The sequence below is a fragment of the Somniosus microcephalus genome, chromosome 3 (genome assembly GCF_052327205.1).
Source record: "Somniosus microcephalus isolate GS21.2 chromosome 3, FLI_Smic_1.0, whole genome shotgun sequence".
Taxonomy (NCBI): Eukaryota; Metazoa; Chordata; class Chondrichthyes; order Squaliformes; family Somniosidae; genus Somniosus; species Somniosus microcephalus.
Window position 1 is genome coordinate 275054264 of NC_140989.1, and position 23685 is coordinate 275077948.

General features: G+C 48.9%; 1 protein-coding gene across 1 annotated transcript in view; it reads right to left on the reverse strand.

Annotated features, from left to right (window-relative positions):
- Positions 1-23685, reverse strand: part of LOC147121973 (protein Niban 1-like) — a 190864-nt gene that overhangs the window by 83031 nt on the left and 84148 nt on the right. Inside the window, 1 exon segment of the mRNA XM_085982571.1 lies at positions 20875-21039. Within this exon segment, the coding sequence (XP_085838697.1) occupies positions 20875-21039 (165 nt within the window).

A 23685-nucleotide genomic window follows, 5' to 3' on the forward strand; every position in this document is an offset into this window, starting at 1 on the left:
AGAGAGTGGGAGGGAGGCTTATGTATTAAAGATAGATCAAGAGAAAGCCTTTGATAGGGTCTCTCATGAGTTTTTATTGAAGGTTTTGGAAGCATTTGGTTTCAAGGAAAATTTCATTCAATGGATAAGGATTTTTTATTCAAACATATTTAGCTGCGTTAAATGTAATGGTTTTTTATCCAAGTATTTTCCGATACAGAGATCAGTGAGACAGGGTTGTCCCCTGTCCCCATTGTTGTACACATTGGTAGTAGAACCATTAGGTTACATGATGCGAAAGAAACAAGGTGTAGTTGGGATTGTGGTCCCCAGTTCTGGGCTGGTGTCAGTGATACACCAATATGCAGATGACACAACCTTAACATTGAGAAATGGGGAGTCAGTGAGGAAAGCTATGGATGTAGTGGAGGAATATTGTAGAGCTTCAGGAGCCAGAGTGAATTATAGTAAGTCCCAATGCCTGGTTGCAGGGAGGGGTTGGGGGAATGTCCCTTTAAGGTGGTGGAGGTTTTGGAAGTTCTGGGAGTGCATATGGGGTGCAAGAAAGACAGGGATGAAGTGTATCGATTAAATTGGGAACCGAAGGTTATGAAAATTAAAAAGATTTTGGGAAGATGGGAAAGAAGGTGGTTGAAAGTGCAAGGATGAGCGACAGTGGTGTCTGCCCTCCTGCTATCTAAGCTATGGTACTTATTGACGGTGGAGGATATTCCTGAGCGGGCGGAAAAGTCCATCCGAGAGGCTTGTGTGAGGTTTTTATGGGAAGGGAAACCAGCCTTGGTGGCTTACAATACCATCATTGGACGGAGAAATCAGGGAGGACTCAATTTCCCAGATATTGATTTGAAGAAAAAATCCTTTAGAATCAAATGGGTGAAGAGATTTCTTCAGAAGTCAAATACAAGTTTTTGGAAGAGCTGTTTTGAGCATTTTTTAAAACGAAGTGGGATAGGAGGGCAGGGGATATTATATATGGAATACAATAATATGTTTTTGAAATCGATTAAACTTCTCCCTAGGTTTTATAAGGGGGTTGTAGAGACTTGGGCCCAATTTTTAAAAAGTGTGCAGTTTATGCCCAAGGGGGCTGAGGAATTTTTAGAACAGCCCTTATTTTTGAACAGGTGGGTCAACATTGAAGGAGAGGTTTTATTTAATCAAGCTTTTATAAAAGCTGGGATTATATCTGTGAAAGATGTATTATACGAGGTGATTCCAGGTTGGTTGCCGGAAGCGATAGTGAGGGACATGGTGTGGGAGGAGGATCAGGAGGTAGAGGAAAAAGCAATAGGAATTATGTATGAGAAGATTGTGAGGGCAATGCCACAGGATTGGATGGAAGAAATAAATGCGGAAATCTCCAAAGGAAGTAAAATGCGTCCTGCTTTGCCAAGCTTTGTACTGGAGAAAGGGGGAGAGTTGGTCCAATTTGACAACTGTAATACTCGAGATTTCTATGAGGTATTTAGAGAATGGAGATTAAAGACACCTGCTGGTCAGGAGTTTTGGCAGAGTATATACCCACAGCTGGACTTCAACAGGATTTGGAAGGGAGTGTGGGCGAATTTTAAATGTCCAGAGTGGATTGAACTGGATTTCAAATCGGCTCATAACCGGATTTTTACCATGACGGTCTTGTGCAAGATTGGGCGAGTGGAGGCAGCAACTTGCCCAGTGTGTGGGACACGGGATGAGACTCTATCCCATTTACTGGTGTTATGTCCGCAGTTAAATGACTTTAAGTACTATGTTCGACAGTTGTGTGAAGCTTTTTTGCTGGGTGGGGACCGAAGAGCGAGAATGGGAATCCCGTGGGACTCAATTTTGAGATGGGGATTGCAGGAGAGTCTGCCCGAGTCTAGCGGAGCGGCAATTAATTTAATGTTCAGTTTGGCTAGATTCGTGATTGTGCAAAGAAGGAATGCTCTGTTTTTTAAGGGGAGGAGAATCAATCTAAAAGAGTATTTTAAATATAAGCTAAAAGATCATTATAAGGCTCTGTGGATGTTTTATTCAGAAAGGAATTTAAGGACAGTATTTTACAACCAATTTTTAAAGTACAATCGATTAATATATGTTACAGGAGACAAATTAAACTTCAGGTTTTGATGTTAAAGTGTGGTGGCGGAATGGCTGTGCAGAGCGGCGGAATTGATTTGTATCATACAGTGAAATGATCAAGATGTTGTAAATGTTCTTAATGTTCAATAAAGTATATTTATATTTTTAAAAAAGTGCGTAGCACACTCACCTCCAGAGTCAGAAGGTTGTAGGTTCAAGTCCCACTCCAGGCTAGGCTGACACTCCAGTACAATGCTGAGGGAGTGCTGTCTTTAGGATGAGACGTTAAACCGAGGCCCTGTCTGCCCTGTCAGGTGGATGTAAAAGATCCCATTGCACTATTTCGAAGAAGAGCCGGGGAGTTATCCCCAGTGTCCTGGCCAATATTTATCCCTCAATCAACATAACAAAGTATTTCATTGGCTGTAAAAAGCTTTGAGACATCCGGTGGTCGTGAAAGGCCTGTTCCTGGGACTAGGGACAGGGTCACTGGCAAGGCTTGGAAGCTAAGTCAGAGCCAGGCCTCGTTAGTACCTGGAGGGGTGACCATCAGGGAAGACCAGGTGCAGAAGGTCACGGAAGGAGCCCCAAGGAGGGGCGGTTGGTGAGAAGGTCACGGAAGGAGCCACGGGAGGAGCGGCTGGTGAGCAGGCCCGGGCGGTGGGCTGAAGATTGTCGGACAGGAGGAATGGTGGAAAATGGAATGGCGGCGCGCACCGACGCAGCAGCTTTGCTTCTCCCAGTCATGGGAGCTTGCAAGATCACATTTCGTTGTTCATGTACTTGTGCAATGACAATAAAGTTGAATTATAAATGCAAGTCTTTAAGGGGGAGAAATTCGGTATCGCCCCATGTGGGGCACAATTCTCGGCCGGGCGCAAAGTTTTGCGCCTGGCACAAATTATCGCCACCTACTGCGAAATTGGTCTGTTTCGCCCCTGGAGCTGATTGCAGCGCTAAATCAGGCGCTGCACGACTCTCTTAAGGCGCTAAGCCGGAGGAGCGAGGTGCTAACTCAGAGGGCGGGCGCGGCGCAGGTGCTGTCAGTTAGTGATTGCACACAGACACGCTGGCACCGGTCAGCTCTTAAAGGGGAGGGTCGATCTTGATTTGCAGCCGCACCCTGCGCATCGGAGCCCTGAATCTCGGCCTGGACAGACCTGTTGCCAAATCCTGCAGCCAAGGACCATGGAGGGGGCCAGGGAGCGACCGCAGCGTTTCAGCGAGGGGGCCTTGGAGGCTCTGGTTGGCGCGGTGAAGCGCAGGCGATCTCTCCTATACCCGGAGAGTGGCAGGAGGCCTCTGCCCAGCGAGTACCGCAAAGCTTGAAGGGAGGTGGCTCACAGAGTGGCCTCCAGCAGCATGGTGCCTAGGACCCCTGTGCAATGCAGGAAGAAGTTCAACGACCTCACTCGGGTCGTCAGGGTGAGTGCCTTTTTCAGAAACCTCTTCATTCCTCCATCTCGACCTCGCTTTATGGCCAAAGGGTCTTGAAAGCCCCAATGCCCAGCACTTCTCCAACACCTATGGCCCTTTCAGGAAACTCACATGCACATTCAGCACTTTGCATACAGTAAGGGCTATTCGACCATGGGAGGCATTTCAGCCAAGATCATGGCTGCACACAGTAAGGGCTATTTGACCATGGGGGGCATTTCAGCCAAGATCATGGCTGCACACAGTAAGGGCTATTCGACCATGGGAGGCATTTCAGCCAAGGTCATGGCTGCATCTTTACTCAGACCCCATCCTTTTTCTTGTAGGGCACCTGGCACATAATAGGAGACAGCAGCAACGGACCGGGGGAGGCCGGCCTCACCTTCAAGCCCTGACCGATCTGGAGCAGCGAGTCCACAGGATTGTGGCAAGCCGGATGCTTGGCCCCGTCGCCACTGGAGACACCGACCCCGTTCTGGCCAGCAATGGTAAGGTCATCACCTTTTTGACCTCTCTCCTTCCACTTGTTCCTCACAACAGCATCCTTTGACACTCTCGATCCAAATCAGTACATCGCTGCACTCATGCCTCCCTTGCTGCCACCCTGTCCTCACGCTAAAGCCACTCTTGTACCTCCCTGCTTTCAGATGGTGATTCACCAGGTGAGGAGACGGGCCCTCAAGCTGCCATTGGGAGTGAATCTGAAGGCGAGGAGGAAGAGGAAGTCAGACCATCAGCGCAACCCTCTGCCGAGGCAGCCCATGGCTATACTGGGGACACGCCTTCCCTGGAGGGGAGCGGGGGCGAATGGTCTGATGAGGGTGAAGTTCCAGGACCCAGCGGGCTGCAGCAACGCGAGGGGGGTAGGGAAGCTCGGGGGCCTTCTCCCTGGAAGGAGAGTATGGCCTCGAGTCCTGCTACAGTGAGCGCAGAAGAGGTGCGGCTCCTCGCTGAAATGAGCGCCCAGGCGGAGCAAAGGCACACTGAGCTCATGGCTGCAGTGGCAAGGATGCCCGAATCCATTGAGTCACTGGCAAGGAGTGTCCAGGACTTCGGTGCAGCACAGGCGTATGCCACGCAAATGCTAAGTGCTGCAATGCAGTCAGTGGCTGGTCTCATGCAGACGCAGATTGAGGCCACGCGAGCACTAACTGATGTCAACCTCGCTGGATTGGGCAGCTTTCCCCGGGGCCCTCCCCGCGCCGCAGCAGGCCAGCAATCTGTGCTCCCGCAGATTGCTCCGCATGCTGAAGTGCTGCCCCGTGGGAGTGCCAGTGTGTCGGTCGAGCAGGAAGTTGCTGTCCTCTCTCAGGATGACAGCATTCTTGCTGCCAGCACTGTCACTTCTCCACTGCAGTTGCCACCACCTGTAGGACAGACTGCTGCCGCCCATGCAGAGTTGGAGCAGTCAGCAGCCGGGCCCTCCAGGCCCAGAGCTGGTCCAGGCTGTCCCTCAAGGGCATCTGCTGTCTCAGTTTCTGACACTCAGCAACCTTCCCCCAGCCTTGCTGCAGCCACTGGGGTCCCAGTGCGGAGGAGCTGCAGGGTGGGAAGGGGGCAATTTCGCAAGGGAAGCAGATCACCCTCGAAGGGCAAAAAGTAAAAGGTGTGGCAAAATGTTGTTCATTGTTTTATTGAAGGCTGAGGATCGTGGTCATATTGTTGTTACTCTTTTGGACATTGTCTCCAGGTTGTGAGAGCCAGTTATGTGATGGACTGTTTCTTTGTGTGTTTCTTTCTATTACTTTGTCATGCGGGAAGGATACACAGTTTTGTAAATAAAGAAGTGTCTTTATTCAAAATGTGCATGTTTGTTCTTTGCACTCATTGTTGCCTTGACCGGCTTAGGGGTTGCGGCATGGTTCCATTCAGGTTCTTTGAATGGCAGAAGCCATTCCCTCAGAGGGGGCCTAGAAGCGAATTGCTATAAGCCTTTGACGGACGGCCCTTGCACTTTGTGCCTCCCTCCTGTCTTGGTGCTGCTGCTCCTCCTCCTCCTCCTCTGCTGGTGCTCCAAGGCCAGGTGGCATTGGCTGGGTCCTGAGGATTGCCAGGTTATGCAGCATGCAGCACACAACAACGAAGTGGGAGACTCGCTCAGGCGAGTACTGCAGGGCTCCTCCAGAGTGGTCCAGACAGCGGAACTGTTGCTTGAGCACGCCGATTGTGTGCTCAACGATGTTCCTGGTAGCTTGATGGCTCTCGTTGTATCGTTCTTCTGCAGGGGTACTGGGCGAACGGAGCGGGGTCATCAACCAGGTGCACAGAGGATAGCCCTTGTCCCCGAGAAGCCAGCCTCCTGGGTGAAGCGGGGCCAGGAAAAGGTCTGCCACAGAAGTCTGGCGCAGGATGAAGGCATCATGGCTGCTGCCTGGAAAGCGGGCATTGACAGCGACTATCAGCTGTCTGTGGTCACAGACCAACTGGACGTTCAAGGAATGGAAGCCCTTTCGGTTGCGGAAAACCTCGGCATTCTCTTGCGGCGCCCACAAAGCCACATGGGTGCAGTCAATGGCGCCCTGCACCATGGGGAAGCCCGCTATTCTTGCAAAGCCCGCTGCGTGCTCTTGCTGCTTGTCGGGGATCATGGGGAAAGAGATGTACTCTTGTCTCCTTTTAAAGAGGGCATTTGTGACTTGACGGATGCAGCAATGCACCACGAACTGGGAGATATTGGCAATGTCCCCAGTAGCAGATTGAAAGGAGCCGGTGGCATAAAAGTTGAGAGCCACTGTTACCTTCACTGCCACCGACAGAGACATCCTGCTCCTCAGTTGAGGTTGCAGATCTGGCTGGAGGAGGTGGCAGAGCTCAGTGACCACCTTCTTGCTGAATCGCAGCCTTCACAAACACTGCTCCTCAGACATATTGATGTATGAGAACTGTTGTCGAAAAACCCTGGGACGGTAAGGTCTCCTGTATCGACGCCTGTTGGCCCTCCTCCGTCTGGCCATGATTGCCACTCTATCTTTGCGTCTCTGTGCCCTCTCAATGTGTTGGAGACGCACAACGTTCCCATCCATTGCAGCCCCCATAATATGTGGGCAATCAAAGTTATGCCGGTGAAAAAGCAAAGCAACTACAAAGTTATGGTCAGAAGCCAAAACTACCTCAGACAACGTTGACTCAATGCAGAAGTCTCTCTTTCTCCCTTTGTCTCTCTGCAAATCTCTCTCGCTCTCTCTCAGAACGAGTGGTCCAAAAATGGCTACCACACAGAAGACAGGAAGAGCCCCCTTTAAATAGCGCCCCCCCCAGCCCCACAGCGACTAGGAAGTGTTCCAGTCAACCTGTCGTTGGCAGCGGCAGGCGGAAAGGAGGGGGGTGCCACTGAATTTCCGGTCCGGGGCGCCCCAAGGGCGTTGCACTCTGGAATGACGTCAAGATCTGCGTGCGCAGGAGAGCGGGCGGTATGGTTTAGTGCCGCCGCTAAATGTCCGCTCAATTTCGCGAGAGGCACAGGTATCGCCGCGCCCGGGCGCTAGTTGGTTAGCGCCCCACTTATCGCCCTCTTAAGGTGCTAACGGGTGGCGCTCACAACTGAATTTCTCCCCCTAAGTCTTTTACTTAAGAGGCTTCAACATGTCCTGCAGCAAGATTTGGGAAATGCAGGAATTATAATAGCTCCACAATTACATGCTGGGAAAAATGTCTTGGACAGTTTATGGTTTGCACTCCTACACCAACAAAGATTTAACCTGAACCTCTGGCCTCTGGATCAATCCTTTCTACAGCAAATTGTCTTTCCAATTCTTAAGTCTTCTCCACATTGCAGTGTATTTCACTCTCGAGCACTACTTCACTGCTTATTCAGTATTAGTAAAGATATTATTGTTGTAAATATTGGGAAGACCAAAGCTATTGTCTTCGGTCCCCGCCACAAACTCCGTTCCCTAACCACCGACTCCATCCCTCTCCATGACCACTGTTTGAGGCAGAACCAAATGTTCCCAATCTTGACATCCTATCTGACCCTGAGGTAAGCTTCCAACCCCATATCCCCTCTATCACCAAGACTGCCTACATCCACCTCCATAACATCGCTCGTCCCCGCCCCACCTCAGCTCATCTGCTGAAACCCTCATTCATTTCAATTCTCTCCTGGCCGTCCTCCCGCCTTGCACCCCCAGTAAACTTGGACTCTTCCAAAACTCTGCTACGCGTATCCTAACTCACACCAAGTCCCGTTTGCCCCTCACTCCTGTGCTTACTGACCTACATTGTCTCCCAGTCTGGCAACAAATCAATTTTAAAATTCTCATCCCTGTTTTCAAATCCCTCCATGGCCTCACCGTTCCCTATCTCTGTAACCTCCTCCAGCCCTACAACTCTCCGAGATCTCTGGACTCCTCCAATTCTGGCCTCTTGAGCATCACTGATTTTACTGCCTTCAGCTGCCTAGGCCCTAAGCTCTGGAATTCCCTCCCTAAACCTCTCCACCGCTCTCTCCTCATTTAAGATGCTCCTTAAAGCCTACCTCTTCAACTAAGCTTTTGGTCACCTGTTCTAATATCACCTTATGTGATTCGGTGTCAAATTTTGTTTGATAACGCTACTGTGAAGTGCCTTGGAACGTTTTACTACTTTAAAAGCACCATATTAATACAAGTTGTTGTTGCTGTTGTACGCACATCTGTCTATGTGCAACTTATCCTCTCTGTCTGAGCCTATCACGTGTTTGGAGTCTCACGTGTTTCTTTTCTTTTCCATTGGGCTGCTGTGGAAGGTCAGCGGCACAGGGAGTGACTGTGACTGAAAGCTTATATTCTATCCCCGCCAGCATTGTCTATCAGCAGTCATTTTATATTTTATTCAAAGATTTATTTTACAAGTAGTCTTTTAATACTTAGCATATGGAGGACAGTTCCAGGTCTGATGTTGAGTTAGCTGGTGTTTACTTGGCTGGTGGTGAGTTGGCTGGTGGTGAGTTGGCTGGTGGTGAGTTGGCTGGTGGTGAGTTGGCTGGTGGTGAGTTGGCTGGTGGTGAATTAGCTGGTGGTGAGTTGGCTGGTGGTGAGTTGGCTGGTGGTGAGTTGGCTGGTGGTGAGTTGGCTGGTGGTGAGTTGGCTGGTGGTGAGTTGGCTGGTGGTGAGTTGGCTGGTGGAGAGTTGGCTGGTGGTGAGTTGGCTGGTGGTGAGTTGGCTGGTGGTGAGTTGGCTGGTGGTGAGTTGGCTGGTGGTGAGTTGGCTGGTGGTGAGTTGGCTGGTGTTGAGTTGGCTGGTGGTGAGTTGGCTGGTGGTGAGTTGGCTGGTGGTGAGTTGGCTGGTGGTGAGTTGGCTGGTGGTGAGTTGGCTGGTGGTGAGTGATGGGCCTTCAATAACCACAAAACTAGAAGTTATAGACTTCCTGGCACCGGGGGTGCTCCTGCTGCCCAAAAAGGGAGGAAAAAGAGTGGGAGACCAATAGTGGTAGGGGATTCTATAGTTAGGGGAACAGATAGGCATTTCTGTGGCCGTAGACGTGAATCCAGGATGGTTTGTTGCCTCCCTGGTGCCAGGGTCAAGGATGTCACTGAGCGGCTGCAGGGCATTCTGGAGGGGGAGGGCGAACAGCCAGAGGTCGTGGTCCACATTGGTACCAACGACATAGGTAAAAAGAGGGATGAAGTTCGCAGCAAGAATTTAGGGAGCTGGGTAGAAGATTAAAGAGCAGGATCTCAAAGGTTGTAATCTCTGGATTACTCCTGGTGCCACGTGCTAGTGAGTATAGGAATAGGAAGATAGAACAGATGAATGCGTGGCTAAAGGGATGGTGCAGGAGGGAGAGCTTTAGTTTCCTGGATCACTGGGTCTGCTTCTGGGAAAGGTGGGACTTGTACAAGTCGGACGGTTTACACCTGAACCAGAGGGGGACCAATATCCTTGCGGGGAGATTTGCTAGCACTGTTGGGGGGGGGTTTAAACTAACTTGGCAGGGGGATGGGATACAGAGTGGAGCTATAGTAGGGGGTGATTTACAGCCAAATACGGAGGAAAAAACAAGTCAGCTGGGAAGGCAGAGCAAATATGTGAAGGCAAAAGGCAATATGGGAAGGCTGGAAGGCATTTATTTTAATGCAAGGAGTCTTGCAAATAAGGTGGATGAACTGAAGTTGTTGTTGAACACATGGGAGTACGATATTGTTGCTATCACGGAGACATGGTTGAGGGAGGGTCAGGACTGGCAGCTCAATATTCCGGGGTATAGAATATTCGGGCGAGACAGAGGGGGGTGTAAAAGGGGAGGGGGTGTTGCAATATTAATTAAGGAGTCAATTACTGCTGTAAGGAGGGATGATATATTAGCGGGTTCCTCTAATGAGGCCATATGGGTAGAACTTAAAAACAAAAAGGGGGCAAGCACTTTGCTGGGAGTGTACTATAGGCCCCCAAATAGTCAGGGGGAGATAGAGGAACAGATATGTAGGCAAATCTCAGAGAAGTGCGAAAAATAGGGTAATAATAGTGGGAGATTTCAACTTCCCCAATATTAATTGGGATAGTCAGAGTGTGAAAGGCTTAGAGGGTGCAAAATTCTTAAAGTGCATCCAGGAGAGCTTTTTGAGCCAACATGTAGAAAGTCCTACAAGAGAGGGGGCGGTACTGGACCTAATTCTAGGTAATGTAGCCGGGCAAGTGGTGGAAGTGTCAGTAGGAGAGCATTTTGGCGACAGTGACCATAATTCGGTGAGATTTAAGGTGGTCATGGAAAAAGATAAAGACGGCCCGGAAATAAGGGTTCTAAATTGGGGGAAGGCCGATTTTAATATGATAAGGCAGGATCTGGCAAAAGTGGACTGGGAGCAGATACTTATAGGAAAATCCACATCAAAGCAGTGGGAGACTTTCAGAAGGGAAATAGAGAGAGTACAACGCCAACATGTTCCCGTAAAGGTCAAGGGTGGGACCAACAAGCAAAGGGAACCTTGGATGACAAGGGATATACAAAAATGCATTAGGAAAAAAAGGGGGGCTTTTGGCAGTTACAAAAGACTAAAGACGGAGGAAGCCCTAGAGTAGTATAAAAAGTGCAGGGGCATACTTAAAAAAGAAATTAGGAGAGCGAGGAGGGGCCATGAAATAACAATGGCGAGCAAAATAAAGGAAAATCCTAAGATGTTTTATAAGTATATTAAGGGCAAGAGGATAACCAGGGAAAGGGTAGGGCCCATTAGGGACCAAAGTGGCAATCTGTGTGTAGAGCCAGATGATCTAGGCGGGGTTTTAAATGAATTTTTTGCATCTGTGTTCACTATGGAGAAAGACGATGCAGACATAGAAATCGGGCAAGGGGACTGTGATATACTTGAACATATTAGCATCGAGAGGGAAGAGGTACTAGAGGTTTTAGCAGGCCAAAAAGTGGATAAATCCCCAGGCCCGGACGAGATGTATCCCAGGCTGCTGTGTGAGGCAAAGGAGGAGATTGCAGGGGCTCTGACACAAATTTTCAGAACCTCTCTGGCCACAGGGGATGTACCAGAGGACTGGAGAACAGCTAACGTAGTACCATTATTCAAGAAGGGTAGCAGGGATAAACCAGGAAATTACAGGCCAGTGAGCCTAACATCTGTGGTAGGGAAATTATTGGAAAAGATTCTGAGGGACAAAATTAGTCTCCACTTGGAGAGGCAAGGATTAATCGGGGGTAGTCAGCATGGCTTTGTCAAGGGTAAATCATGTCTGACCAATCTGATTGAATTTTTCGAGGGGGTGACTAGGTGTGTGGATGAAGGAAATGCTGTGGATGTGGTATACATGGACTTCAGTAAGGCTTTTGACAAAGTCCCGCATAGGAGACTGGTCAAGAAGGTAAGAGTCCATGGGATCCAGGGTGCCTTGGCACGTTGGATCCTAAACTGGCTGAGTGGCAGGAGGCAGAGGGTGATGGTCGAAGGTTGCTTTTGTGACTGGAAGCCTGTGTCCAGTGGGGTACCTCAGGGATCGGTGCTGGGTCCCTTGCTGTTTGTGATCTACATAAATGATTTGGAGGAGAATGTAAAAGGTATGATCAGTAAGTTCACAGATGACACGAAAATTGGTGGGGTGGTAAATTGCGAGGAGGAAAGCCTCAGGCTACAGGACGATATAAACGGGTTGGTCAGATGGGCGGAAAAGTGGCAAATGGAATTTAACCCTGAAAAGTGCGAGGTGATGCATTTTGGACGGACAAACAAGGCAAGGGAATACACAATGAGTGGTAGGACCCTAGGAAGTACAGAGGGTCAGAGGGACCTTGGTGTACATGTACATAGATCCCTGAAGGCAGCGGAACAGGTAGATAAGGTGGTTAAAAAGGCATATGGGATACTTGCCTTCATTAGCCGAGGCATAGAGTATAAGAGCAGGGAGGTTATGATGGAGCTGTACAAAACGCTGGTAAGGCCACAGCTGGAGTACTGTGTGCAGTTCTGGTCGCCTCACTATAGGAAGGATGTGATTGCATTGGAGAGGGTGCAGAGGAGATTTACCAGGATGTTACCTGGGCTGGAGCGCCTCAGCTATGAAGAAAGACTGAACAGTTTGTTTTCCTTGGAGCAAAGAAGGCTGAGGGGGGACCTGATTGAGGTGTACAAAATGATGAGGGGCATAGATAGGGTAGATAAAGAGGAACTTTTCCCCTTAGTAGGGGGGGTCAATAACAAGAGGGCATAGATTCAAGGTAAGGGGCAGGAGGTTTAGAGGGGATTTGAGGAGGAACTTTTTCACCCAGAGGGTGGTTGGAGTCTGGAACTCACTGCCTGAAAGGGTGGTAGAGGCAGGAACCCTCACAACATTCAAGAAGCATTTGGATGAGCACTTGAAATGCCATTGCATACAAGGCTATGGACCAAATGCTGGAAAATGGGATTAGATTGGATAGGGCTTGATGGACGGCGCAGACACGATGGGCCGAAGGGCCTCTTTCTGTGCTGTAAAATTCTATGACTCTATGACTTAAACAAGTTGGCTTTTAATCACTAAGATCAGAGCTAACATCTCAACACGCCGACTGGTTCACCAGAATGAGTCATACAGATCCTGGGCTCTTTATGTAAGAGAAGTCAGGAGCGGAGCCAAGAGCCAAGACCTGGAACTTCCCAGGTTAGTCGGGAAAGAGGAAGTGAAACTATACACAGTGGGGGAGGGTAATATACATGAGTGCAAAACGAATACAGGATCAAGACAAACAGATTTCATTACATTCACCCCTTCTATAGATTTAGTCCATCGGGGTGATGTTTCTTAAAAGTTGGTATAAGTGAGTCTGTCAGGAGGTTTTGCAGTTCTCAGTGATCGGCGCAAAGCCGGTTGGGGTGCCTCTAGGGGAGTGGATTCTGGTTCCTCCGCTGTCCGGGCCTCCGCAGTGTCTTCCAGGTTATCTGCAGTGTCCTCCAGGTTAAAGTTGGGTATTGATACCTCTGGGCGTCCTGTCTCTTTGTAGTGTAGGTCTTCATCGGGTAGTCTCCCATCGTTCTCTCCGCTCCCCAAGGGAGCGAGGTCTTTTATGGAAACAGTGTCCTCTCGCCCGTCAGAGTATTCGATATAGGCGTACTGAGGGTTTGCATGGAGGAGCTGTACCTTTTCCACAAGGGGGTCCGTTTTATGGCCTCTCACGTGCTTCCGCAATAGTACAGTCCCCGGAGACGTCAGCCACGCGGGTAGAGATATGCCCGAGGTGGATTTCCGGGGGAAAACGAACATCTTTTCGTGAGGGGTAGCGTTAGTGGCAGTACATAACAGAGACCTTATGGAGTGGAGCACGTCTGGGCGGACTTCCTGCCAGCGGGAGGTCGGAAGGCCTTTTGACTTTAAGGCTAACGTGACAGCCTTCCAAACAGTAGCATTCTCCCTTTCCACTTGCCCATTACCCCGGGGGTTGTAGCTAGTGGTTCTGCTAGTGGCTATCCCCTTCGAGAGCAAGAACTGGCGCAGCTCGTCACTCATGAATGACGTCCCCCTATCGCTGTGTATGTAGTTCGGCATGCCAAACATGCAGAATAGATTACAGAGACACTTGATGACCGTGGCACTGGTCATGTCTGGGCAGGGAATGGCGAAGGGGAAGCGGGAATATTCATCAATGATATTGAGGAAGTATACGTTACGGTCGGCAGAGGGAAGGGGTCCCTTGAAGTCCAGACTTAGGCGCTCGAATGGCCGTGTGGCTTTGATAAGGTGTGCACGGTCAGGCCTGTAGAAACGAGGCTTGCATTCCGCACAGATGCGGCAGGCTCTGGTCATTGCCCTGACCTCCTCGATGGAGTGGGGCAGATTGCGGGACTTTATAAAATGGTATAGTCGGGTGACCCCTGGGTGACAGAGGTCGTTGTGGAGACCCTGTAATTTGTCCGTATGAATGCTGGCACACATTCCCCGCAATAGGGCGTCTGGGGGTTCATTAAGGGCTCCCGGCCTGTACATAATATCATAGTTGAACGTGGCTAGTTCGATCCTCCACCTGAGTATTTTGTCATTCTTGATTTTCCCCCTTTGTTTGTTATTAAACATGAAAGCCACCGACCGCTGGTCGGTGAGCAGGGTGAAACGTTTGCCGGCTAGGTAGTGTCTCCAGTGCCGCACTGCCTCCACTATAGCCTGTGCCTCCTTCTCGACAGAAGAGTGCCTGATTTCAGGTCCCTGAAGGGTTCGGGAGAAGAAGGCCACAGGTCTCCCAGCCTGATTGAGGGTCGCAGCTAAGGCAAAGTCTGACGCATCGCTTTCGACTTGAAAGGGAATGCATTCGTCCACTGCACATACGGCAGCCCTTTCAATGTCCTGTTTAATACTGGTGAAAGCCTCCCGAGCTTCAGCTGATAGTGGGAAGGACGTCGATTTAATGAGGGGTCAGGCCTTATCAGAGTAATTGGGCACCCATTGGGCATAATATGAAAAAAATCCCAGGCACCTTTTTAAAGCTTTGGGATTGTGTGGCAGGGGCAGTTCCTTTAGGGGGCGTAATCGGTCAGGGTCCGGTCCAATTACCCCATCTTCCACCACACAGCCGAGGATACAGAGACGGGTTGTGTTGAAGACACATTTGTCTTCGTTGTAGGTTAGATTCAGCTTTAGGGCAGTTTTTAAAAATCTCGCAAGATTTAGATCGTGGTCTTGCTGGTTGTGCCCGCAGATAGTGACATTGTCCAGATAGGGGTAGGTAGCTTGTAGTTTATTCTCGTCAACCATGCAGTCCATCTCACGTTGGAAGACCGAGACCCCATTTGTTACTCCGAAGGGCACTCTGAGAAAATGGTAGAGGCGCCCGTTCGCCTCGAAGGCAGTGTATGGGCGGTCCTCCGTTCTAATGGGGAGCTGGTGATACGCGGATTTGAGGTCGATAGTCGAGAAGACTCGGTATTGCGCAATCTGGTTGACCATTTCTGATATGCGGGGTAAAGGGTAGGCGTCCAGCTGGGTATAAATATTAACAGTCTGGCTGTAGTCAATTACCATCCATTTCTTTTCGCTATTTTTAACTATGACTACTTGGGCACGCCACGGGCTGGTACTGCATTCAATAATGCCTTCCCGCAGGAGTCTGTCCACTTCCGCCTTGATAAAGTGTCTGTCTTCCAGACTGTACCGTCTACTTTTGGTCGCTATGGGCCTACAGTTCGGAGCGAGATTAGCGAATAAAGAGGGCGGGCTGATTTTTAAGGTTGATAGGCCACAGACTGTGAGTGACGGCTGGGACCCGCCATATGCTAGTGTGACACTTTCGTGGTGGCACTGGAAGTCCAGGCCCAAGATTACATTAACACGGAGTTCTGGCATCACGAGGAGTTTAAAATCCTTGTAGTCCGTGCCTTTTACAGTCAGTGTTACCACACAGTAGCCCAAAATGTCCGAAGTGTGGGTCTTAGCAGCCATAGCAATTCTGCTCCGTGTAGGAGTTACCGTTAATGAGTGCCGCCGTACCAGGCTAGGGTGGATAAAACTCTCGGTACTCCCACAGTCAATTAAACATTTCGTTAAATTCCCGTTTACCTGTATGTCCATCATGGATTTTGTCAACGGGTGTGGCCTGGATTGATCCACCGTGATCGAAGCCACTGTTGGGCCCTGGGCGGCCGTTGAGTCGGGAAAAGATGGCGGATCCCAAGATGGCAGCCCGCACGGCATGCACGAGGTGGTGACGGAGTTGGAAATCGGATTCCCCCTGCAGACTTTGCTAAAATGCCCCTTTTTCTTACATTTGAAGCATGTAGCGTCCTTCGCTGGGCATCGTTGTCTGGGGTGCTTGGCCTGGCCGCAGAAGTAGCATTTCGGGCCTCGAGACATTGCCGCTGTAGTAGGACTCCTGGGTGAACTTCTGTGTGGGGACTCCGGCGGCGTAGAGCTGGTCTGAGACCTGGATGGGGAAGATGGCTGATTCCAAGATGGCGGCCCCCTCGGCGCGCACGAGGCGGTGAGGGCCGCATGGCCGGAAGAATAAGAGTCAGAGTTTTTCTGGGCCACGTCCAGCGATCGCGCAGTGGCCACTGCCTTTTTTAAGTCCAGGACCTCCTTCTCCAGCAGTCTCTGCCAGATATAATTCGATTTGAGGCCCGTGATGAAGGAATCGCAGACCAATTCGTCAGAGTACGCGTTGGCTGTCACGGCCTTGCAGTTACCGTCCCGGACCAGGTCCTTTAGGCCCTGTAAGAAATCGTCCATTGATTCCTCTGGTCGCTGCCTGTGTGTAGCCAGCAGATGTCTGGAGTACACTTCGTTTACCGGCCTCTGGTATTGGGCCTTCAGGATAGTGATGGCCTCCGTGTAAGAGGTGGCGTCCCGGATGAACGAATAAATCCGATGACTTACGCGAGTAGTCAGTAGACTCAGTTTATCTACCTCGCTAGCGGATGAGGCCCCCGCGAAGAGTTCGAAGCATTTGAGCCAGTGTCCAAATTGATTTGATGCTTCAGCAGAATGTGGATCCAAGTCCAGATGCTCTGGTTTTAGGAGTCGATCCATCCTAGTATTCTTTAGTGATTAAAATTGATGGGCCTTCAATAACCACAAAACTAGAAGTTATAGACTTAAACAAGTTGGCTTTTAATCACTAAGATCAGAGCTAACATCTCAACACGCCGACTGGTTCACAGGAATGAGTCATACAGATCCTGGGATCTTTATGTAAGAGAAGTCAGGGGCGGAGCCAAGAGCCAAGACCTGGAACCTCCCAGGTTAGTCGGGAAAGAGGAAGTGAAACTATACACAGTGGGGGAGGGTAATATACATGAGTGCAAAACGAATACAGGATCAAGACAAACAGATTTCATTACAGTGAGTTAGCTGGTGGTGAGTTAGCTGGTGGTGAGTTGGCTGGTGGTGAGTTGGCTGGTGGTGAGTTGGCTGGTGGTGAGTTAGCTGGTGGTGAGTTAGATGGTGGTGAGTTGGCTGGTGGTGAGTTGGCTGGTGGTGAGTTGGCTGGTGGTGAGTTAGCTGGTGGTGAGTTAGCTGGTGGTGAGTTAGCTGGTGTTTACTTGGCTGGTGGTGAGTTGGCTGGTGGCGAGTTGGCTGGTGGTGAGTTGGCTGGTGGTGAGTTGGCTGGTGGTGAGTTGGCTGGTGGTGAGTTAGCTGGTGGTGAGTTGGCTGGTGGTGAGTTGGCTGGTGGTGAGTTGGCTGGTGGTGAGTTGGCTGGTGGTGAGTTGGCTGGTGGTGAGTTGGCTGGTGGTGAGTTGGCTGGTGGTGAGTTGGCTGGTGGTGAGTTGGCTGGTGGTGAGTTGGCTGGTGGAGAGTTGGCTGGTGGTGAGTTGGTTGGTGGTGAGTTAGCTGGTGGTGAGTTGGCTGGTGGTGAGTTGGCTGGCGGTGAGTTAGATGGTGGTGAGTTAGATGGTGGTGAGTTAGATGGTGGTGAGTTGGCTGGCGGTGAGTTAGATGGTGGTGAGTTAGATGGCGGTGAGTTGGCTGGCGGTGAGTTAGATGGTGGTGAGTTAGATGGTGGTGAGTTAGATGGTGGTGAGTTAGATGGTGGTGAGTTGGCTGGCGGTGAGTTAGATGGTGGTGAGTTAGATGGTGGTGAGTTAGCTGGCGGTGAGTTAGATGGTGGTGAGTTAGATGGTGGTGAGTTGGCTGGCGGTGAGTTAGATGGTGGTGAGTTAGATGGCGGTGAGTTGGCTGGCGGTGAGTTGGCTGGTGGTGAGTTAGCTGGTGGTGAGTTAGCTGGTGGTGAGTTAGATGGTGTTGAGTTGGCTGGTGGTGAGTTGGCTGGTGGTGAGTTAGATGGTGGTGAGTTGGCTGGCGGTGAGTTAGATGGTGGTGAGTTAGATGGCGGTGAGTTGGCTGGCGGTGAGTTAGATGGTGGTGAGTTAGATGGTGGTGAGTTAGATGGTGGTGAGTTGGCTGGCGGTGAGTTAGATGGTGGTGAGTTAGATGGTGGTGAGTTAGCTGGCGGTGAGTTAGATGGTGGTGAGTTAGATGGTGGTGAGTTGGCTGGCGGTGAGTTAGATGGTGGTGAGTTAGCTGGTGGTGAGTTGGTTGGTGGTGAGTTGGCTGGTGGTGTGTTGGCTGGTGGTGAGTTGGCTGGTGGTGAGTTGGCTGGTGGTGAGTTGGCTGGTGGTGAGTTGGCTGGTGGTGAGTTGGCTGGCGGTGAGTTGGCTGGCGGTGAGTTGGCTGGCGGTGAATTGGCTGGCGGCGAGTTGCCTGGTGGTGAGGTAGCTGGTGGTGAGGTAGCTGGTGGTGACCTGGGGCAGCAGGTGAGATCCTACATTTGGCATCAAGTATCATGGGCTCAGGAAGTGCAAAGATAAAAGCAGCCTAATTCCCCACCACCTATCTACTATCCAGTGGCACCTACTGGAAAATACATGTATGTGGATGTCTGCCGACTACAGGATCAGGCTTAGCTATGGTGCCCCCATGGTTGAATTGCCTGGCAGCATTCACTGCCTAAGCTGACACGTGAAAAATGGCCCCTTCGGTGTGGTACACAAGGACTGTCAGCATCCACTGGTAGTCCAGCATGAGTCGCTTGCTGTTCCCCTCCCCCTCTTGTTCCTCCTGCAACAACTGGTCAATGCCTGGTGCAGCTGGTCAATGCCTGGTGCAGCTGGTCAATGCCTGGTGCAGCTGGTCAATGCCTGGTGCAGCTGGTCAATGCCTGGTGCAGCTGGTCAATGCCTGGTGCAGCTGGTCAATGCCTGGTGCAGCTGGTCAATGCCTGGTGCAGCATGTAAAGGGTGCCTGGTGCGCATTCGCATTATTGTTTCAGCTTTTGTACCACTCGGGAAAATAAACTAACATCCTTGACCAGTGACGGTATTTGTGTCTACACAGTCAGCTAGAAGCCTATTACCACCAACTCTGGGAAAAATTGTACCTAACATGACTCTTACATCAAATCAATCCACCAGAAAAAACAAATCACAGTAACATTTTCTTTTTCCAAGTCCCTACAGTTTCAGATTCTCTTTAGGATATTTTGTGAGTGAGTTCTGAGACAGTGGCTGTCCATTCTTTTCGATCAGAGATGTGCTCACGAGATAGTGTCACTGGGATCATAGTGCAAAAAGGATTTCATTCCCCAGGGTTTCTAGCTCTTCTATGATATATTTGCTGGAATCATTGATATCAGATTTGCATATTTCCGTACCTGACTGCTTCCGGCTATAGAATCAGACCAGTAGGAGACCATTCGGCTACATCCTAATGCTTTTGCTTGGCACAGTATGAAACATCTATCCTTAAAGGGGAACATCTCGGTAGATGGAGAAGCATTTGCAATGTAGCCACTGCTTCCCTTCTCCTTTCAATTAATATAACATTTTAAAATTCTACTTTCCAGTCAAGGAAATGAGTTTTGATTACCTCACCACAGCCTCACTGATACCCAATATTTACATGTGACAATTACTGGGAAGTCATAGAAACATAGAAGATAGGAGCAGGAGTAGGCCATTCAGCCCCTCGAGCCCGCTCCGCCATTTAATGAGATCATGGCTGATCATCCAAATTCAGTACCCTGTCCCTGCCTTCTCCCCATATCCCTTGATCCCTTTAGCCTCAAGAAATATATCCAACTCCTTCTTGAATATATTTAATGAATTGGCCTTAACTGACCATGTGTGGCAGAGAATTCCACAGGTTCATCACTCTCTGGGTGAAGAAATTCCTCCTCATCTCAGTCCTAAATGGCTTACCCCTTATCCTTAGACTGTGACCCCTGGTTCTGGACTCCCCTGCCATTGGGAACATCCTTCCTGCATCTAGTCTGTCTAGTCCTGTTGGAATTTTATAAGTTTCAATGAGGTCCCCTCTCATTCTTCTAAACTCTAGCGAATATAAGCCTAATCGACCCAATCTCTCCTCATACGTCATTCCTGCCATCCCAGGTATCAGTCTGGTGAATCTTCGCTGCACTCTCTCCATGGCAAGAACATCCTTCCTCAGATAAGGCGACCAAAACTGCACACAATACTCAAGGTGTGGTCTCACCAAGGCCCTGTACAACTACAGCAAGACATCCTTGCTTCTGTACTCAAATCCTCTCGCTATGAAGGCCAACATACCATTTGTCTTCTTAACCGCCTGCTGCACCTACATGCTTACCTTCAGCGACTGGTGCACAAGGACACCCAGGTCTCGTTGCACTTCCCCTTCTCCCAATCTATTGCCATTCAGATAATAATCTGTCTTCCTGTTTTTGCCACTGAAGTGGATAACTTCGCATTTATCCACATTATACTGCATTTGCCATGTATCTGCCCAATCACCCAACTTGTCCAAATCGTACTGGAGTTTCTCTGCATCCTCTTCACAGCACACACGCCCACCCAGCTTTGTGTCGTCTGCAAAATTGGAGATATTACATCTAGTTCCCTCGTCTAGATCATTTATATATATTGTGAATAGCAGGGGTCCTAGCACCGATCCCTGCGGTACCCCACTAGTCACTGCCTGCCACTCGGAAAAAGACCCGTTTATTCCAACTCTTTGCTTCCTGTCTGCCAACCAGTTCTCTATCCAAGACAGTACCTTACCCCCAATCCCATGTGCTTTAACTTTACACATTAATCTCTTATGCGAGACCTTATCGAAAGCCTTCTGAAAGTTCAAATACACCACATCCACTGGTTCTCCCTTATCTATTCTACCAGTTACATCCTCAAAAAATTCCAGTAGATTAGTCAAGCATGATTTACCTTTTGTAGTCACGCCATTTGCCTCATTAAAAGTACTTTCCCTCCCCCCATCACCTTGACAGAGGTTTCCCTTTGAACACCAAAAGAGAGGTTCAACAAAATGGATACTGTCCAATTTGTCATTAATTTACATTTGGAGTTTGTTTTGAAATACCACAGAACTTGCTAAAATATCTCTTTTCCGGAGTGTACCAAGCCTATTGATTTTCAGTAGCAGTAAGATTATGATCCCAAGAAGATCGAGAGAATGTTACCACTCATACATAGGTTTTAGTTCACTTCATCAAACCTACCATAATTGAGGTGTCGGATACAGTCATTAAGGACAGCCCCAAATCCCTGCTGTGTCTCTTCATTCTCAAAACAGAAGTAGCTGTGCTTTCGATATGGGTGCCACAGATACACTGGGTATTGGGTGTGGTTAATGAGGCAGCTCTGATTACCATCTTTCCCATTGGCTGTGTAAATATAAACACAGAGTTGATGTTATTAGGAAAGGAAGAATAAATAGAATGGCCATTTATTAATCACCTTTAACAATGGCTTATAGCCCCATTTACACATTTGGGGTCTTCCTTAGTTAATTCAGTGGCATTGATCAGTCCCATAAGTGAACTCTGTGTTTCTTATGTTTGGGAGTTCACCTGTACCCAATATCTAATTATACGATAGTGTAACCTGGGGGTGTAACAATAGGACCCCCTTGTGATCTGAACTGGATATTGTGTCTATCACGTGCCCACAAGTGGACTTCTTCAATCTTTCAATGGGCAGACTGATAAAACTTTAGTAAGACGAGGGGGTATATTTTCAACTTGTCATCCGAGCATAAAACTGGCACTGCTGATCGACCCTGCATTATAGAAACCGCACAATTTTCCTTAACATTTAAACCTCTCCTCGTGAATAATAATGAGCCATGCTGACCTGCTCTGGGTTAGTGGACTGACTAATACTACTTTTGGTCAGTCTAACATTGAAATAGACCAAGGTTTACAGAGGTTTGGTCAGCATTAGGCTTGCAAAAAAACTACCTCAGCCTCTCTAGCCTTTCTCTGAGCAGACCATCCTGACTTTTTCCAGTTGTGTCCATTTTTCTCCTTGTGTATCATCAAAGTTGGGGGCCATCCCTCTGACTTTTCTCCTGATCAGAGATTGGCCAGTGGACCCGTCAATTAAACTAGCTATCTCCCTCACTCCTCCCCCCCCCCCAACCCCCCCCCCCACCCCCCCACCAAGAGAGGATTCTCAGCAGACAACCCATCCTGTCCTTCACATCACATCAGGTATGAAGCCCTGATGGGAGTCTGAGATGAGCCAATTAATTATTTACTGTCCTTTGTCAGATTTTAGAGCTGTGCAAACTCACTTTAATTGGAAAAACACACTTAAATTGAATCATTTCCAAATCCTTTTGATGGAAAAATGATCAAAAGTTCCAAAAAGTGACATCTTTATGCTAAAGCCCCTGATGGACTCCACAGCAGCAGCAACAACAAATGGCTGCGAATGTCCTCATCATTGGGAAAGGTCCGTTCAGGCCAGCAAGCAGAGAAACCACATGGTTTGTGCTGGTCTGTACAGCTCAGATGACTAGTGCAGTAAGCAACAGTGCATATATTTACCACAGGAAGGAATGGGGCAGGAGCAGGGAGAGTGTAGGGAAGAGGCAGAAATCAGCCAGGATTCCTAGCTCAGGGACACCTGGGACAATTGTACCATTCCAACCACTACCTTGCCTGAGATCATAGAATCATAGAATAGTTACAGCATGGAAGAAGGCCATTTGGCCCGTTGAGCCCGTGGTGACTCTCAGCTAGTCCCACTCCCCCACCCTATCCACGTAGCCCTGCAAAAAATTTTCCTTCAGATACTTATCCAACTCCCTTTTGAAAGATAAGATTGAGTCTGCCTCCACCACCCTTTCAGGAAGTGCATTCTAGATCTTAACCACTCGCTGCGTAAAAAAGTTTTTTCTTATGTTGCCTTTGATTCTTTTGCCAATCACCTTAAATCTGTGTTCTCTGGTTCAGGACCCTTCTGCCAATGGGAACAGTTTCTCTCTACTCTGTCCAGACCTCTCATAATTTTGAACACCTCTATCAAATCTCCTCTCAATTTTCTCTACTCCAAGGAGAAGAACCCCAGCTTCTCCAGTCTATCAACGTAACTGAAGCCCCTCATCCTTGGAACCATTCTTGTAAATCTTTTCTGCACCCTCTCTAAGGCCTTCGTATCCTTCCTAAAGTGTGGTGCCCAGAATTGGACACAGTACTCCAGTTGAGGCTGAACCAGTGTTTTATAAAGGTTCATCATAATTTCCACACTTTTGTGCTCTATACCTCTATTTATGAAGCCCAGGATCCCATAAGCCTTTTTAACTGCTTTCTCAACCTGCCCTGCCACCTTCAATGATTTGTGCACATATACCCCCAGTCTCTCTGTTCGTGCACCCCCTTTAGGATTGTACCATTTAGTTTATATGTCTTCTCCCCATTCTTTCTACCAAAATGTATCACATCACACTTTTCTACGTTAAATTTCATCTGCCACTTGTCCGCCCATTTCACCAGCCTGTCTATGTCTTCCTGAAGTCTATCACTATCTTCCTCACTGTTCACTATACTTCCAAGTTTTGTGTCATCTGCAAATTTTGAAATTGTGCCCTGTACACCCACATCCAAGTCATTAATACATATCAAGAAAAGCAGTGGTCTTAGAACTGACCCCTGGGGAACACCACTGTTCAGCTAAACCAAAATGGGAACCAAACCTTGGGACCTTGTTGGTCCATATTCTTCAGTTCCACTATGAGCAGTACATTTCCAACTGAATCATGAGAGACTCTTTCCTTGGTAGTTTTCTGAATGGCCTTGCCTACTACAAAAAAATAATTCTCCAACTTACTGATATTACCTAACGTTACTGCTCAGTCAACTCATTCTCCCTCTTGCCCCCTACCTCCCAATCTAAACCTGCCAATGGTTCTCAGCTTCGTCTTTCCTAATATAGATTTTGGAATTTCAAGTATGTAATCATAGAAACATAGAAGATAGGAGCAGGAGTAGGCCATTCAGCCCCTCGAGCCTGCTCCACCATTCAAT